At 36.4% G+C, this 17687-nt stretch overlaps 1 protein-coding gene across 2 annotated transcripts in view; it reads left to right on the plus strand.

The window, feature by feature from the left end:
- Positions 1-17009, plus strand: part of COL3A1 (collagen type III alpha 1 chain) — a 38583-nt gene extending 21574 nt beyond the window's left edge. Inside the window, exons 22-51 of one of the 2 annotated variants that reach the window (XM_036857249.1) lie at positions 164-262; positions 586-639; positions 798-896; positions 1223-1276; positions 1388-1441; positions 1769-1822; positions 2381-2434; positions 2766-2810; positions 3389-3487; positions 3575-3682; positions 4083-4136; positions 5639-5692; positions 5787-5840; positions 6563-6616; positions 7337-7444; positions 7894-7947; positions 8230-8283; positions 8478-8639; positions 8756-8863; positions 9823-9930; positions 10613-10666; positions 10755-10862; positions 11343-11396; positions 11780-11887; positions 12184-12237; positions 12334-12441; positions 13309-13603; positions 14211-14398; positions 14780-15022; positions 15876-17009. In XM_036857249.1, coding sequence (XP_036713144.1) covers positions 164-262; positions 586-639; positions 798-896; positions 1223-1276; positions 1388-1441; positions 1769-1822; positions 2381-2434; positions 2766-2810; positions 3389-3487; positions 3575-3682; positions 4083-4136; positions 5639-5692; positions 5787-5840; positions 6563-6616; positions 7337-7444; positions 7894-7947; positions 8230-8283; positions 8478-8639; positions 8756-8863; positions 9823-9930; positions 10613-10666; positions 10755-10862; positions 11343-11396; positions 11780-11887; positions 12184-12237; positions 12334-12441; positions 13309-13603; positions 14211-14398; positions 14780-15022; positions 15876-16022 — 2889 coding nt within the window. In that variant the 3' untranslated portion in view covers positions 16023-17009. Of the gene's footprint in view, positions 1-163; positions 263-585; positions 640-797; positions 897-1222; positions 1442-1768; positions 1823-2380; positions 2435-2765; positions 2811-3388; positions 3488-3574; positions 3683-4082; positions 4137-5638; positions 5693-5786; positions 5841-6562; positions 6617-7336; positions 7445-7893; positions 7948-8229; positions 8284-8477; positions 8640-8755; positions 8864-9822; positions 9931-10612; positions 10667-10754; positions 10863-11342; positions 11397-11779; positions 11888-12183; positions 12238-12333; positions 12442-13308; positions 13604-14210; positions 14399-14779; positions 15023-15875 lie in introns of both variants that reach the window. The other variant, XM_036857248.1, reaches the window with a different exon arrangement.
- The last annotated feature ends 678 nt before the right edge of the window (positions 17010-17687 follow it).

The following is a 17687-nucleotide window of genomic DNA, read 5'->3' on the forward strand; positions in this document are numbered from 1 at the left end:
AACCCAAGCTAATAGATAACGGTGATTTACACTGAGCATGCCAGCAACACCCCACCTCTCTTTAAGGGACCAAAAGAAGTTCTCTAGTTGCAACCTAAGTACTGTCAACGTCTAGGTCAATGAAGGCTCTTTTACATACATGTTGATTTATTTCATCACGTAGGGTCCCCCCGGGGAGCGTGGTGGTCCAGGCCCTGCAGGGCCCAGAGGAGTTGCTGGAGAACCTGGCCGAGACGGCCTCCCTGGAGGTCCAGGATTGAGGGTAAAGAGGAACACTTGTTTGATTGACACTGTCATTTACTAAGAAGAAAAGCAAATGAAGAACGTTCAAAACTAACTTAAATCAGACTATACATTTTGTAGGCTCAAAACAAAACAAAATTCTTTTAAGAAAACTTAAGCTAGTATAGATTGAAGAACAGAAAATAGAATGCTTGACGAAGATATTTACAGACAGAAAAACATGTGTGCAAATATGAAGCTACATATGTCAGTGGAAAGCTCAAAATTTTACAGATAGGTGCTTTTAGTTTTTTTTTAATTATCATTTTAAAATCAGCTGACTGACTGAATTCTTCAATTTAGGGTATGCCCGGTAGTCCTGGAGGACCAGGCAGCGATGGGAAACCAGGGCCTCCCGTAAGTACATTTTTAACATCTCATTTTACAAGTCCAGAGAATAATGAAATGCACAGTTTGAACTAGGCTTGATATATATTGTATAGCCTTGGTATGTACATTGTATATTTTGATCAGATTTTTATGAAACCTCTATTAATATAATTTTTTCTCATTAGGGAAGTCAAGGAGAAAGTGGTCGACCAGGTCCTCCAGGCTCACCTGGTTCCCGAGGTCAGCCTGGTGTCATGGGTTTCCCTGGTCCTAAAGGAAATGATGTGAGTTCCTTCCTTCATTTCTTCAATAAATATTTGACAAAAGGTCTTTTACTTTCTATATGGGAGTGCAGATGGCCAAAAATTGATCTCCACTTCAAAGCACAGAAGAGTATATGAAAATCAAAATACCATGTGAGAAGGGAGCTAAAGTATTTTTTCTGGAGTTCTGGGCAAAGAGTGGAACATTTATGGAAACCTAGCTCTCGAAAGTAGTTTTCGGTTGTGGATGTATGCATGTGTGTGTAGGGGGCAGATCAAAAACATGAGAGAATGCTATAATGAATAATTTCCTTTTGAGAATAAGTAAATACTGGCTACTTCTTTAGGGTGCTCCTGGAAAGAATGGAGAACGTGGTAGTCCTGGAGGTCCTGGCCCTCAGGTATGTAGCTTTCATCCACTCATTTCCAGTCTTCTAGTAGAAGCATTTCTCTCCAACTCTATGACTTCTATTATCTTTATCTCTGCTTCCATAACTGTTTTTTTTTTTCAGGGTCCTGCTGGAAAGAATGGTGAGACTGGACCTCAGGGTCCCCCAGGACCTACCGTAAGTTTACTCACATAAATTGGAAATGGAAGTGGATGGGACTGGGGCCAAGGGAAGACTTTGGGTATCATACAATCTCTGACACTATATCATTATAGTTCACCAAAGCAATTACAAAGCTTGTTTAGTTAGTTAGCTAAATACTAGTATTGAGTAAAGTTTATGTTGTACATGTCTCCCTTGCATCACTTCCACAAGCCAGACTCTGCCCCCCTTTACACCATTAATTTTTTAATTAAGCAACTGGCCTGATGAAATGAAAACTGTGTGAACTAAACATGAAAGGATATCTTATAATGAAGCATCTCAATATTTTTTTGTACATAGGGACCAGGTGGTGACAAAGGAGACACAGGACCCCCTGGTCCACAAGGATTACAAGTAAGAATTTGTTACTTAAATGTCATTGGGCACCTACTTTTATCAGTACTTTCCTTTGATAGTTTTATTTGTTGAGTTAATCAGCTGTTCAGTATCCTTGTGACACTAAAAGATTATAATGCATCTTAAGCTTAAAATGTGCGGATCTGACTTCTACCTTGAAATAAAACAATAGGCAATGTTAATAGGCATAACTTCCATGCCTCTTCTAGAATGAGTGCATTAATAATTTTTTAAATAAAATAAAGTTCACATAATTCTATATGCTTATACTTATTTTTATTGTAATTTAAATGTATATAGCTAAATTCATCTCACCACACTCATCAATTCATTTTTATATACAGCAACAGAAAGAATTGAAGGAGATGAACATAGGTTTGTAAGATATGATGATCATCTCTCTATCGTTGGATTTTGAGAGCTACGTATTTTTTACACTTAAAAAGACTGCTAAAACCATTTTTGAATACTTTGCAGAAACATACTTACATGAGAGAAGCTTTTCTGCAAGCAGTGTTTGAAGTGATTACACAATGCAAATATGATTCCTTGTAGGGCTTGCCTGGAACGAGTGGTCCTCCAGGAGAAAATGGAAAACCCGGTGAACCTGTAAGTTGCTTGCCATTTTTTCAAAACTTAGAAACCAAAAGAATAAATATTAATCATTTATAAATTATTAACTTTCGCATTTTCATGCCATGGTATCTGGGCTTTAACAATTAGTTTTGAAATATTCATTAACAAAACAAAGAAAAATTATTCAGTCATAACTATTCCACGGAAAGTTTGAATTTTACCATAAAATAAAAGGAACTAAAGGAAGAGTACACAGCTCAAGATTGGACAAATTATACAGTATGCAAGTCAAGTGTGTATTTTGCTTATACTTATATAATGTATATTCTGATAGAGGCCTAATCACGCAATGCCAATCTCCTAGGGCCCAAAGGGTGAGGCTGGTGCACCTGGAACTCCAGGAGGCAAGGTAAATATTTCCATTTATTTTCTCATTTCTTCAGCATGTTATAGAGCAGTTGATTAGTGACACATTTTTAGTACAGCAAACCAAAATATTCCTTTCTTTAGAAGCACGACATTGCAAATGTTTGGTGAATACACTTAGGGTAACCCGAGACATTTCCAATACATTAAATTTGCATCATCTGGAAAATGAAATTTTCTGACATGAATAAACACTGTAGAGTCAACTATGGACCTGAAATTTCAAAAGAAAACTTTTCTGGTGCATTGGCTCTCTATAGAAAAACTGTTTTGGTAGAAGAACTTTAAAAATTTGCCCTTGTGATAAAATAATAATAATAGTGTCAAAGCTAGCTCATCAGACCAGCTATCCAAGTTTCCTTGTTTAGATTAACTAATTTTGTGTTTCTGTTTGTCACTCAGTTGATCAAATGTCTTTTATAATTATAAAAATTTCTAAATTTTTCAAAAATGTAAGTAAAAAACCTTGTGGTCTATATCAAAACAATACAATTTAGGGTGTTTTTGCTTTGTTTTTAGCCTTGGTTTTCCTAACAGGGATATTCCATTTTCCTACTACAGGGTGATTCTGGTGCCCCCGGTGAACGTGGACTTACTGGACCTCCAGGGCCCCCTGGGCCTAGAGGGGGAACTGGCCCCCCTGGTTCCGAAGGAGGAAAGGTAACTCCACATAATTCAATTCACCTAGATTTTACAAAATGCATTTCATGTCTTTCCTGTGATTTACTATTTCTCCTTTAATTTCAGGGCGCTGCTGGTTCCCCTGGGCCACCTGGTAATGCTGGTTCACCTGGTCTGCAAGGAATGCCTGGAGAAAGAGGGGGTCCTGGAGGCCCTGGTCCAAAAGGTGACAAGGTACCAACTTATTCTCTGTTAATTATGCAATAAAACCAACTTTGTTGGTTAAAGGAAGGCAACATTTCTGGAAAATAATCTATTTTCAAAATTAATATTATCATTTTATTTATTTTTAGATTTTTTTTTTTATTGGAGTAAAATTGCTTTACAATGTTGTGTTAGTTTCTGCTGTACAATGAAGTGAATCAGCTTTATGTATACCTTTAACCCCTCCCTCCTGGACCTCCCTCCCACCCCACCCCCATCTAGTAAGTGTAATTTGAGATGGATTTCTAAAGCAACTTTCAAAGCAGAACACCTACTATACATTGCAGCTAATCTTGAGGGTTTCTCCTCTTCTTGGCATGTTTTCAGTGAAGATACCTCTAATCTGATGACACTGGCTTTTATTTGACAGGGTGAGCCCGGCAGTTCAGGTGTCGATGGTGCTCCAGGGAAAGATGGTCCAAGGGTGAGTACTTGAATTGGGGAGAAACAGAATTTATCTGTATGTGATATGGAGTAGTCCCTCACCTCAACTTCTATTTTTTCCAAAAACTCCTCATGATAAGTTAGACCATACTTTGCCACCTTCTGGGTATTAAGAAGACCCAAATGACATGATTGTTAAAATTCCTGGTTTCTATCACTAATAGCTCAACAGTGACCTAAGAATGGAAAAAATCTCAGAAGTATGATAAATGTTATAAGCTGAAGTCATAATAAGTCACTAAAATTCAAGATAATCAATACTGCTGATGAAGGAACTTTTTGATTTTAAAAAACATTGAAATTCCATGGTACATTCATACCATGGAATATTACTTAGCAATAAAAAGTTGATACATGCAACAACTTATACAAACACCAAGGACATCATGCTGAGTGACAAAAGTCAATCTCAAAAGGACATACTGCATGATTCCATTCATGTAACATTTGTGAAATAATGTAATTATATAGAACAGCTTTATGGTTGCCAGAATTGAGGAATAGGGGAGAGGGAGATGGGTGTAACTATAAAGAGGTGACATGAGGGAGTCTTTTATGATGATTGTACCTTTGAATATCTTGAATATGGTGGTGGTCATGCGAGGCTACACATAATAAAATGTCATAAGGCTACATACACACACACACACACACACACACACACAAATGAGTGCATGCATAACTGGTGTGAACTGAATAAGCTCTATGGGTTGTACCAATGTCAATTGCTTTGTTTTGATACTATACCATAGTTGTGTAAGATGTAATCCTGAAGGAGGCTGGGAGAAAGATGCACAGGATTCTCCTGTATATTTCTCTGCAAACTTCTGTGAATCTATATAACTATTTCAAAATAAAAATGGAAAGAAAAACACATTACAATCAATTCTATTCGCATTAGTAAACACCTACATATGACTGTAGCAAATAAACATGATAACTAAGCCATTAGATAGACATTATCTTCACTGTAGTGCCTTAAACAAATTCATAAATGCTTCATTTTTAACAGACTAGATGAGTAAGCCATCATAAAATTTTTTTAATCTAATATTTTATTTATGTAATATAAGTAAAACTTTAATATTTGAAAACTTCAATGTGAAAACTTTAATATGTGTAACAATACTTTAAGTGGTTAAATGAAATATTTTGAATTATCATACAATTGAATAAGGCAATGCACTTTAATTCTAAAAGATACGACTGTGAAATCTTACATCACATCTTATTTATCTTCTGCAATAGAAAGAAAAAATGAATCTATAAATTGCCACTGAATTATATAATCCATGAAATCTTATATTTACTAAACTCTGCAGTATTTACACACTGAGTGAAGAGCATATCATTCAAGCCATCAAAGCAATCATATTATCTAGTTTATTAGATGAACAGTATGTCCTTATATATGCTCTTTGATTAATAAGGAAAATGATGCTTTTTATCTTCGAAATTAAAGTATATTTCTATTTTCTTTAGGGTCCTACTGGTCCTATTGGTCCCCCTGGCCCAGCTGGTCAGCCTGGAGATAAGGTAACACTTGACACTATTTAGAAACAGAAAATGTCTTTTGTCGTCATTGTTGTTTGGATGCAGGGCAATATAAATTATTTTTCTCTTTTTTAAGGGTGAAAGTGGTGCCCCTGGACTTCCGGGTATAGCTGGTCCTCGTGGTGGCCCTGTAAGCATTTAAGACATTTCAACATAATTTTAACCCCACACAGGCAGCAGCTACCTGTGCTTCCCTCTTTAGCAATTCTGCTTCTGGCCCTGAGTCTCAATGATGGGATACTGTCTTTAGGCATCATATGACATGCAAGGAAAGGTTAAAGTCCTTAAATCTAAAATTCACAAGAGACCATTTCAAATCTTGCCATCTTTCCTAAATAATTCTGGAAAAAATATAAAAATTGCACAAGTAATATGCATTTGTAAATGAGTATTTCTTAAAGCTATAGGATCTTTGCCTGAGCCTCCTTCTAGATCTAAAATTCTCTACCTTCAGGGTTTGCAGACTCAGGAGAGATACTTAGTAAATGTTTTTAATTAATTAATTTAATGATTGATTTCTCAAAACTTTTACCATATTTTTATTTTTTTAAATCCGTACATTTTTAGAAGTTATACAAGTAAGTGTTTTAAACACTTCAAAATTCTCAAATTATTTTCCTTGCAAATAATATCACAGTCAGAAGCAGAAGGAATCAATGGTTCTGGTGTTGTCTACTTTGAATTTTATTGAGAAATGGAAAAGTCTTCAGAGGTTAAGCTACGTTAGTTAGCTTTGCACACTAATACTATCTTTTCTTAGCTTAAAGGAAAGATAAGATGATACAGAGGATGACGTGTGCTCCCAATGGGAAGATGTCTTCACTGTGACTAATGAGTATATTTTCACTTAAGGGTGAGAGAGGTGAACATGGGCCACCAGGACCTGCCGGCTTTCCTGGTGCTCCTGTAAGTATGAACATTAAAACATACATATCACACAGCCCAGAATCACTATCTCGCTGAAAAATAGCAGAAGTATAAGTCAAGTCTGAATTCTAATCTATCTCAACCACTCATTCCTTATGGGGTTTCATTTATCCACCTCCTTTTTTTTTTTTACACATTATCTCTATTCTTACTGTTTAAAAGATGGAGATAAAAACACCTGGCCTGTCTTTATGCCAGGTTAATGAGGCTAACATGATCCCCTAGACTTAAAGCACTCTGAAAATTTGAAAGGTTCTTCCATTATTAGATGGTACTAATTAAAATTTGCTCTAAGCCCCATCTTTCTCAAATGCATTTACTGGTGATTGTTTTGAGATGCACAATCCTCGGAGAGAGGTTCTCCTTTATGACAAAGAATGTACACCTTACCACTTTCTTGATAATTTTCTTTTATCATAGAAACTCTTTTTGGGGGGGCCACATAATGGGGCATGCGGGATCTTAGTTCCCCAACCAGTGGAAGCTGGGAGTCTTAACCACTGGACCACCAGGGAAGTCCCTGTCATGGAAACATTTTCATTGTCTTTGTTTCTTCCATGTCTTCAAAGACTCTTCTTTTCCAATTTTATTTCAATAGCTCTCCACCTGAAGAATTCTATTTTCTGAAGGAAAATAAGGACAAGCCCATTGTATTGTGAAAGATGTAAGCTCACGGGCTGTTTTTGTTTCTGAATGCAGGGCCAGAACGGTGAGCCTGGTGGTAAAGGTGAAAGAGGTGCTCCTGGTGAGAAAGGTGAAGGAGGCCCTCCTGGAGTCGCAGGGCCCCCCGGAAGTGCTGGGCCTTCCGTAAGTATTTCTCTTTCTCTAAGCCTTCTAATGGAAAGCACTTAGGTTTGTCGATACTTCAATATTTCATACTGAGAGAGCTTGTCATGCTGACAAGGGTACAGTTTTCCTAGGAATACAGTTCTGAGTTTGACGCTTGACTCCAACAATCTAGATATGACCTCAGTCAAGTTATTTTAATGTCCGCATAGAGTTACTGGTTTTGTTTTTGTTTTTCTTGATGTAGCTTCTCATTTCTGTAGTAATGTTTTTCCCCCAGTTCTACTGAGATATAATTGACATATAACATTGTATTGTATAAGTTTAAGATGTACAACATAATGATTGTATGTATTACAAGATGATTATCATGATAAGTAGAGTTACTGACTTTCAAAGGCTTAATGCTTTTCCCAAATTTTGATTTTGGTGCTATTCTTATAAACCATTTCCATCTCCCTTCCATGTAGGGTTCCCCTGGTCCCCCAGGTGTCAAAGGCGAACGTGGCAGTCCTGGTGGTCCTGTAAGTAATGATCCTCTTAACTATTATTGAAAAGCATTAAGTAATATCAATCTGTATAAAAGCTGCGTTGAAAGCACTAGATCCCTAAAGAGAGTATAAAATTATAATCACTCATTCATATGTGAGTTATATGTAAATTCCAAGAGGAAAAAACAAACCATAAGCGATCCCAGAGTAGAATGCAGGTCCTACCACATTTCTTACAATTTATATTTGTTTTTAGTGGTTAATTATTTATTTTCCTTGATTTTTGACATCAAAAATATATTTATAATTTCACAGGGTGCTGCTGGCTTCCCTGGTGGTCGTGGTCTTCCTGGTCCTCCTGGCAATAATGTAAGAACTTTTTAAAGTATTTTTTAACCATATATTCCATAAAGAGCATTCATATATACATAGGGTGAGAAAATTATCCATTGCTACTTCTCTTTGTATTAAACCCCATATAAAATTATTTGAATGCAGGTAAAAGAGGGGAAAAAATTACTTGTTCATTATAAAATATTCAAATTTCAAACATTTCTTTGTAGGGTAACCCAGGCCCCCCAGGCCCCAGTGGTCCTCCAGGCAAAGATGGCCCCACAGGTCCAGCTGGTAGTAATGGTGCTCCTGGCAGCCCTGGGGTGTCTGGACCAAAGGGTGATGCTGGCCAGCCGGGTGAGAAGGGACCACCTGGCTCCCAGGGCCCTCCGGTGAGTGGTTTCTTTGCTCTATTGATTGACAGTAGTTTTATTTTCAATCACAAATCCAACAGAGGAAAACATAGTCACATAAATAATAACTAAGATTTCATTATCTGTCACAACAGGGAGTTCCAGGCCCACTTGGAGTTGCAGGGATTGCTGGAGCACGAGGTCTTGCAGGCCCACCAGGCATGCCAGGTAGTAGGGGCAGCCCCGGCCCACAGGGCCTCAAGGTGAGTATAGCTATCTTTCACTGGACTCTTGCTTCCTTTGATAGTCTTCAGACATCACATAAACATAGCAAGTATGTAATGATCAAGTTTTCCTGTAATTAGATGCAAATTCTTGATATTTTCAAATTTGCAGGAAGCATGCATATTACTAAAAGTCTCTGGAACACAAAAACAATGCACATAATAGACTGGCCTTGAACATCAAAACGAATAGATTGATATCACAGAAAAATATCTTGTCATCTCAAATACCTGTTAGGAAACTTGTCAGCATTCTTCAGTTTGCTGACTGTCAGTCTTGAAGCAGGAAATAATGTCAGGTTATAGACCTATGAAAGCCTTTAACTGATACCAATTATCCATCAACTCAATTCATTTTATACTCCTGACTTTCTTTCACTGATATTACTATAACATCCTAGAGCTTAACGTCTTAAATATTTATTTAGCAAATAGGGTAATAAAATCGTATTTTATTAGGACACACCTTTTTTCACTTTGAGCACCTCTTTAAACTAAATGTCATATACGATTGTAGTGAAATTACAATATAATATTTAAGTCTAGTCAATTTATATGAACATTTCCAATAAATGTATGTATTCTTTAAATAGAGCCAAATGTTCAATATAACCTAATTCTAATGGGTACCATAAACCTATAGTTTCATGATGGCTCATCATTATATTTTTCTTACAATAGCCATGTCTATTTATGTACCTCATATTAGGATGTATTCTAATATGAGACTCAATGTAATTACTCAACCTTTTGGTATCCAGGTTCACTGGGCAAGTTAGAAAAGACAAGAAGCTTGCTTCCCCAAAGCTTTTCCCCTATGGCAGGGATAGTTTTAGGGACAAATTCTATAGAAATTGGGAAATAAAGACAGCTGATAATATCACATTAATTGATTTCTTAGGTTAAAACACAAATTTATTTTATTCTTTTGTACACAGGGTGAAAATGGGAAACCAGGAGCTAGTGGTCTCAATGGAGAACGTGGTCCTCCTGGAGCCCAGGGTCTTCCTGGTCTGGCTGGTGCAGCTGGTGAACCTGGAAGAGATGTAAGTACTAGTTCTTAGAAAATACACAATAAGCCGGGTAGTATTTGATAATTTATTTAAGCAAGGGTCAAATTGGGCCCTACTTTGGGTCTAAAAGTATAAATATTGCCACAAGCCAAAGTTCTCCTTCTTTCTCTAGTAGTAGATATTCTTTCTATTACAACTTAGAATAGCCTTAAATGTTCATGTTCTTTAGTATTTACCCAATGAATGATCATTAATGGAAAAGAATATGATCTTTAGCTAAATAAGAAAAAAGTTGGGGATAGGGAGAGCCCCAATTTACAACATTCCTTCTGGGTAAAAATATTCTGCATGTTATCTGTGATTAGTCTTTCCTTAAATTGTAGACTTCCATTATCAGCTTAAATTACGGTGTGTCAAGATGTTATTTATTATTTCTCCCCCAAGGCTCCTTTTTAGACTTTTTTTCCTAGTCACTTCTTGCTCTCTCACCCTGTGAAACTTTAGCACCATAGATATACTGCATATCTGTTTAGGTACTGTCACTCCTTGCAGGGTCACACCCATTGTCATATCTAAGATTTTTCACTCCCAAGAACCAATTTTATCCTCTTTAGGATGATATTTTTCCCATTGAGAATGCATGGCTTAGATGGTATTTAAATGGTTCCAAAGAATTTGATTTCATTTCTTCCTCTTTTTTTTTTTCTTTAATCAGGGAAACCCTGGATCAGATGGTCTGCCAGGCCGAGATGGATCTCCTGGTAGCAAGGTATAACAGGCACATGTACAATAGGTTTGTGTAATTAAAACAATAGCTGCTGATCAGATCGATTTTGGAACTGTGAACTTGTCCACAGGGTGACCGTGGTGAAAATGGCTCTCCTGGCCCCCCTGGTGCTCCTGGTCATCCAGGCCCGCCTGGCCCTGTCGGTGCAGCTGGAAAGAGTGGTGACAGAGGAGAAACTGTGAGTTCTCATGAACTTCATCTTTCCCTACTTATCTATTTTCCTCAATAAGGAGCTCAGTAGGTAGAAAATAGAATGTCATATCTGCCAACCAAAAGATCTACTCTCAATTGTTTCACAGTTTTGTATGCTAGTCAGTCCTTAGGCAACTGTGGTAATAAAGATATATGAGAATTTCTGGCAGTAGTCAATGAAGAATTCATTATTAAAATTCAAAATGGTATTAATCACGCCAAGTGTATATCCACTTGGTCAATATAAGGTTGAATTAACAGGGTTTTCTGAGCTTTCCTATTCAGACCCCCTGGTAAAGCTGTAAACAGGTAAAGGATTTTTAAGGAGAAAATAATACTAACTTTCAATAATAGCAAACATATCATTATTCCCTCACAATGAAATTATTAACGTTTAAGTAAAACAAAACTGTATCAATAAATAAACACTTCCCTGTGCATGTTCATTTGTTTATTTTTATTTTAGGGCCCTGCTGGTCCTTCTGGTGCCCCAGGTCCTGTTGGTTCAAGAGGTCCTCCTGTAAGTCTTTTTTTTTTTTTTTTAACTAGTTCTACAATGTAGGAAATATTCTATTTTCTGGCATGCTCAGCAAAAAGGGATGACTAAATACATAACTATGGAACCAAATTTAAACTTTCCTTTGATGATATAGAAAGCAATTTAGGATCTAAAAGTTCCTTGGGGCTATGAGATTACACATCAATTATTGGGGCTCCATACAATTCTCAGTCCAAGATCAAAACAACCACAAGAACAATCTTTATCGTTCCAAGTATGCAGTGTTTGTTGATGAGATTTCTAGCTTGTAAAATGTTATAAAATGGACTTAATTGTTATAAATCCTATTTTGTTTTTCCAATGTGTATATGTGTATGACCTTAACTCGAAATGTGTTTGTGAAGGGTCCCCAAGGCCCACGTGGTGACAAAGGTGAAACGGGTGAACGTGGTGCTAATGGCATCAAAGGACATCGCGGATTCCCTGGTAACCCAGGTTCCCCAGGTTCCCCGGTAAGTGTATCCATTTTGTTAGAAAATCCCCTCAATGCATTTTAACTAATGAGATAGGCAAATCTTAGAGACCAATGATAGAAAAATGTTCATCTGTGAAAGTCTATGCTAAAAGAGATTAGAAATGGATTTGAGGGCTTATTTGAAATAGTAGTTGGCATGAGACAATGGGGATATTAAAGGAAAAGGAAATCATATTTTATCATGATCCCTATGTTTCTTGATCTGATCTTGAACATACAGTTTCCTAAGCCTTTTTAAAGTCTTCACTCATATTCACCTTCCTTTCCTTTCAGGGTCCCTCTGGTCACCAAGGTGCAGTCGGTAGTCCAGGACCTGCAGGCCCCAGAGTACGTACCACAGAAAGATATTGGAAGGTCCATATTTTAAAATGTTAGCACTGCAGGAAAATATTCTAGCATTGTGATATCATGATAATTTCTTAGGGACCTGTTGGACCCAGTGGGCCCCCTGGCAAAGATGGAACAAGTGGACACCCTGGTCCCATCGGACCACCAGGGCCTCGAGGTAACAGAGGCGAAAGAGGATCTGAGGTAAGATATCACTTATAAATATGTGTATTTAATTTGCTTTAATTTTCACATTTTCAGAAACACTTTACAATATTTTAAAACTGAGATAGTGAGTTAAACACAATGCAATTACCAAACCTAATTTAGGACCTGAACAATGACTTTAAGACATTCTCCACCACATGAAGACTTTCTCATCACACTATAATGACAGGGAGAAAAAAACCTTTCTTACAGTTTATCAGGTAACAGTTATATCAGAATAAAAACATAGCCCAATTAATAAGATGAACTCTGCCAGAGCTGATCTCATATTAGAGATCTCACAATTATGATAATCTTAATGATTTACAAGTATGAAGTACATTCCACCTCTCAAACGGCTTCCATGTCTCCTGTTTTGCTACTGATATCATCGTTCCTAATACATTCCTATCCCACACTTTTGGAGTAAACAGAAGAAAAGCTATTATCCCCACAAGTTACACAATTAAAACAAAAATAAGTTAAGTGGTTAGCCCCAAAACACAAAGTTAGATTCCAAAGTTGGGATCAGAATCTAAGTTTCCTGATCATAACCCCTCTGTCATGTCAGCATTAGAATTGCTTACATCATTTATACAGAAGGAAACACGAGAGAGTAAAATGTGTGTTCCAACACCAATTCTTCTTACACACTGGAACACACTAAGTGTCATAGCAATGAATTATAGTTATAAATTGGTTAATATTTGATCACAAAACAACCCAAATAAACTTTTACTGAAACAATTACTATGACACAATATATCAATTGTTTGGAATGCATTTTGGGGGGCTAGCAACATATTTTTTTCAGTGGATACCGAACAAGTGCCCCTCAGTGATGTATGCTCTTACCCTTCCTAGGGCTCCCCAGGCCACCCAGGACAACCAGGCCCTCCTGGGCCCCCTGGTGTCCCTGGTCCATGCTGTGGTGGTGGGGTTGCTGCCATCGCTGGCATTGGAGGTGAAAAATCTGGGGGTTTTGCCCCATATTATGGAGATGAACCAATGGATTACAAAATCAACACCGACGAGATTATGACTTCACTCAAATCAGTCAATGGACAAATAGAAAGCCTCCTTAGTCCTGATGGTTCTCGTAAAAACCCTGCTCGGAACTGCAGAGACCTGAAATTCTGCCATCCTGAACTCAAGAGTGGTACGCTGGGGAATCGTTCACACTCATGGCAACAGGATAACAGAGAAAACTGCTTATATTAGAATTTAGGGGAAATGAAAATTTTACTGGGAATAGAAAACATTATATAGCAGAGACAGTACTTAAAGAATGTTAGCTGAATTGAAATTCCTTGATATTCTGAGTAAGAAAACATGAATTTTGTAGGTGTACTTAAACTGTAATGTAAATTCAAAATATGCCAAATGTAGGAAAATCTAAAGACAGTTTTACAGAAATTTTAATACAAATTATAGTTTGGCATGTCTTTTCATATCATCACAAAGTTGTTTGAGTGATAAACAACGTATATCACTGTGTTTGTAATTTGATGCAAACATAATTTGTAATTTAATTATTGCAACATTTATTTATTGAAACAATTTTTACAATAAATCTAATTATCAATGTTTTCAAATTAAGAAGCAATCTAAAAGTTCCTCTATTCTGCTACACTATAAAAGTACAAATACATAAAATACAAATACATTAGCAGTCAACATTATGAATGCCTTACAAAATCATTTTGGTCCAAATCCCATTACTGGATATTATAACCAATTCCATTGTCCTTTTTGTGACTATTCAGGAGAATATTGGGTTGATCCTAACCAAGGTTGCAAGATGGACGCTATTAAAGTATACTGTAACATGGAAACTGGGGAAACGTGCATAAATGCCAGTCCTTTGACTATTCCACGTAAGAACTGGTGGACAAATTCTGCTGCTGAGAAGAAACATGTTTGGTTTGGAGAATCCATGGATGGTGGTTTTCAGGTAAGAAAAGATATACCATTTTTCTTTAACTAATCCATCTCTACTTACCTGACTGTTTTGTTCCTCCCATTTGTTCATCACAAAACAAATTTAGTTAATAAATAGAAAAGTGAAAAATTTTATATACTCAGGTAACTACTTTTATAACTTGTCTCTCAAAAGCTAAACTAGATTAAATTATTCTTCGTAAGTTACCAACTTTTCTTCAATTCTTAAGATCTTCTTTACTCTAGCATTGTATGTTATACATACAATAAAGACATAGTCATACATAAAATATATGAACAACTTATATTACAATGACCATACTACACTGCATGAATCCCTTATGTATAATTGCAGCTAAAATGTTTGACCAGCCTTATTTGTTCCCTATCACAGTTTAGCTATGGCAATCCTGAACTTCCTGAAGATGTCCTCGATGTCCAGCTGGCATTCCTCCGACTTCTCTCCAGCCAGGCCTCCCAGAACATCACATATCACTGCAAGAATAGCATTGCATACATGGATCATGCCAGTGGGAATGTGAAGAAAGCCTTGAGGCTGATGGGCTCAAATGAAGGTGAATTCAAGGCTGAAGGAAATGGCAAATTCACCTACTCAGTTCTGGAGGATGGTTGCACGGTAAGTAACAGCATTTTTATAAGCATGCATCATAATGAGCTTAGCATTTCTCATTTAATCATGCTACTTTGAAAAGAAGGAATAAAAATAATGAGGGTGAACAAAAGATGGCATTTGGTGTGAGTTATATTGAATCTACTGATTCATTCCAGGGAAGGTTAAATCACACAAAAAATGAGCATACCTTCTCAACCTCCAGGTGAAAACCAGCTGATGTGAAAGCAATTGAAATTTAAATCCATGATATAAACTTTGCCAGATAATTTAGACAGTTACTATCCACTCTACATAATTGCCATCATACGGACTCAATCTAAAATCTCTTTTTAATTTTAAAGGTTAACTTTAAATCAATCATTTGTTATTATCATTTATGAACAGAAGGAGAATTCACTTCTAATATTAACAGATTCCAATGTGAGAGACCTATCCACTTCTTAGTAAACCAGCTCTATACCTGGTAACAATGACCAGAAGGAGAATTCACTTCTAATATTAACAGATTCCAATGTGAGAGACCTATCCACTTCTTAGTAAACCAGCTCTATACCTGGTAACAATGACCAGAACCAAGGTTTCTGAGAATGGACTGGCCTGTGGCAATCTCCTTGTTGGGTTTACCCTGAAGCCCTATAAGGCTTTTGGTTAACAATATGGTTTATCAACTGGGAGGATTCTCACTTTGAACTGGAGCAGGTCTCAGATGTATGGAAGATAATGTACATGGCAAGTTGGCAACTCCCTTCAACAAAATTTTTTTTTTTTAACTTCGTCAAACACAGAAACTGTCTAAGTAATTGTAATGTCATGATCACTTACTTTTTTTTTTTTTTTTTTTTGCTCTTTTTTACAGAAACACACTGGGGAATGGGGCAAAACAGTCTTCGAATATCGAACACGCAAGGCCGTCAGACTACCTATTGTAGATATTGCACCCTTCGATATTGGTGGTCCTGATCAAGAATTTGGTGTGGACGTTGGCCCTGTTTGCTTTTTATAAACCAAACTCTATCTGAAATCCCAGCAAAAAGTTTCACACTCCATATGTGTTCCTCTTGTTCTAATCTTGTCAACCAGTACAAGTGACCAACTAAGTTCAAGTTATTTATTTCCAAAATTTTTGGAAAAAGTGTAATTTGACCAAAAAAGAATACTTTTTTTTTTTTTTTTTTTTTTTTTGCTGTTACACCAAATACAGTTCAAATGCTTTTTGTTCTATTTTTTTACCAATTCCAATTTCAAAATGTCTCAGTGGTGCTATAATAAATAAACTTCAACACTCTTCTAATAACACTGTGTTACATTCTTTGAATCCTAGCCCATTTGCAGAGCAATGACAGTGCTTACCATCAAAAGATAACCTTTCTTCTGAAATAGTCAAACATGAAATTAGAAAAGACCTTCCTGTTTCAACTACCTCAACCTGGTCAGAAACACAGATGAATTCTATAAGCCCCATAAGATGAAAAAAATTGTATAAAATACCAAAACTTATAAATTTCACTGATTAAGTTCCTAAAATATTGGTTAAAAGAAAAAGAGTAGAGTGTAGTACAAGAATTTAAAGAAATATTTTTGAAGCCATAATTATTTTAATCTTGAATATCAACTGCTTTTAAAGGTGCTTTTCCTTTTTCTTGTCATTGCTGGTCAAGATTACCAATATTTGGCAAGGCTTTAAAGACACATGTTCTGGTGCTAATGTACTTTCACTTTTAAAACTAGGTCAGAATTGTTGCCTTACGTTCAAAACACAGATGCACACCATCTGTACATGTCTCCGGTCAAAAAGATTTCCTGGTGTGTCACTGCCGGGGACTCTTTCTCTGCAACCTGTAAAAGTCAACAACAAAAACAAAAAACAAATTTTGGGGCTGCTTTTGTCACAATAACAGAGAATGTGTTGAAATTAAACTTTGTAAGCTTGTATGTGGTTGTTGATCTTTTTTTTCTTACAGACACTCATAATAAAATATCATAATAAACATTCCTGGTTTTTGTCAACTTTTCATAGATTTAAAAAATGCAAGTGTACAATCTAGTGATTTTTCTTGAAAAAAGCATATTGAATCCTAGCTCTCTGGCTTAATAATGCAATGACTTTCAGGAATATGAGATGATATAACTCATGCTGGGAACAGAGATAATGCACAATGGGGAATCTTGCAGATTTTTAGATCATATTTAGTGGAACTCCTTGGGGCATATTGAAAACTGAGGGCTTCTATATGACACAATCCCTGGAAATAGTAACATAGTAAATTAGGGAGTCTCCAAAGTGGTAGTAATCAGGGAGGAAATTGCTGGTAATTTAGAAGGAAGTAAGCAGGGTCTGGCAAAACAGACATTAATATTAAGAACAGTTGCAAGCTTAGGCTTTTTCTACCACCTCTAAACACTGCCTCATTTCCCTCTTGAGTCAGCCCCTTCTCCATCAACAAGTTATTAATCTTTTAGTTACTGCAAATGAAAATAGCATCGTCTTGCATACCTGACTTTATAGTTTGAAATGTATTCACTCTATATAATTAATAATAATAATCCTTTCAAAAATAAAAATTCCATCAGTCAAATGTCAAGACTCTTAGTCTACTTATCCTCCAAGCTAGAGGCAACCAATGTTAGCAGTTTCTTGTGCATATTTTCAGAAATATTATCTATCTAT

The sequence above is a fragment of the Balaenoptera musculus genome, chromosome 7 (genome assembly GCF_009873245.2).
Source record: "Balaenoptera musculus isolate JJ_BM4_2016_0621 chromosome 7, mBalMus1.pri.v3, whole genome shotgun sequence".
In the NCBI taxonomy this organism is placed as follows: domain Eukaryota; kingdom Metazoa; phylum Chordata; class Mammalia; order Artiodactyla; family Balaenopteridae; genus Balaenoptera; species Balaenoptera musculus.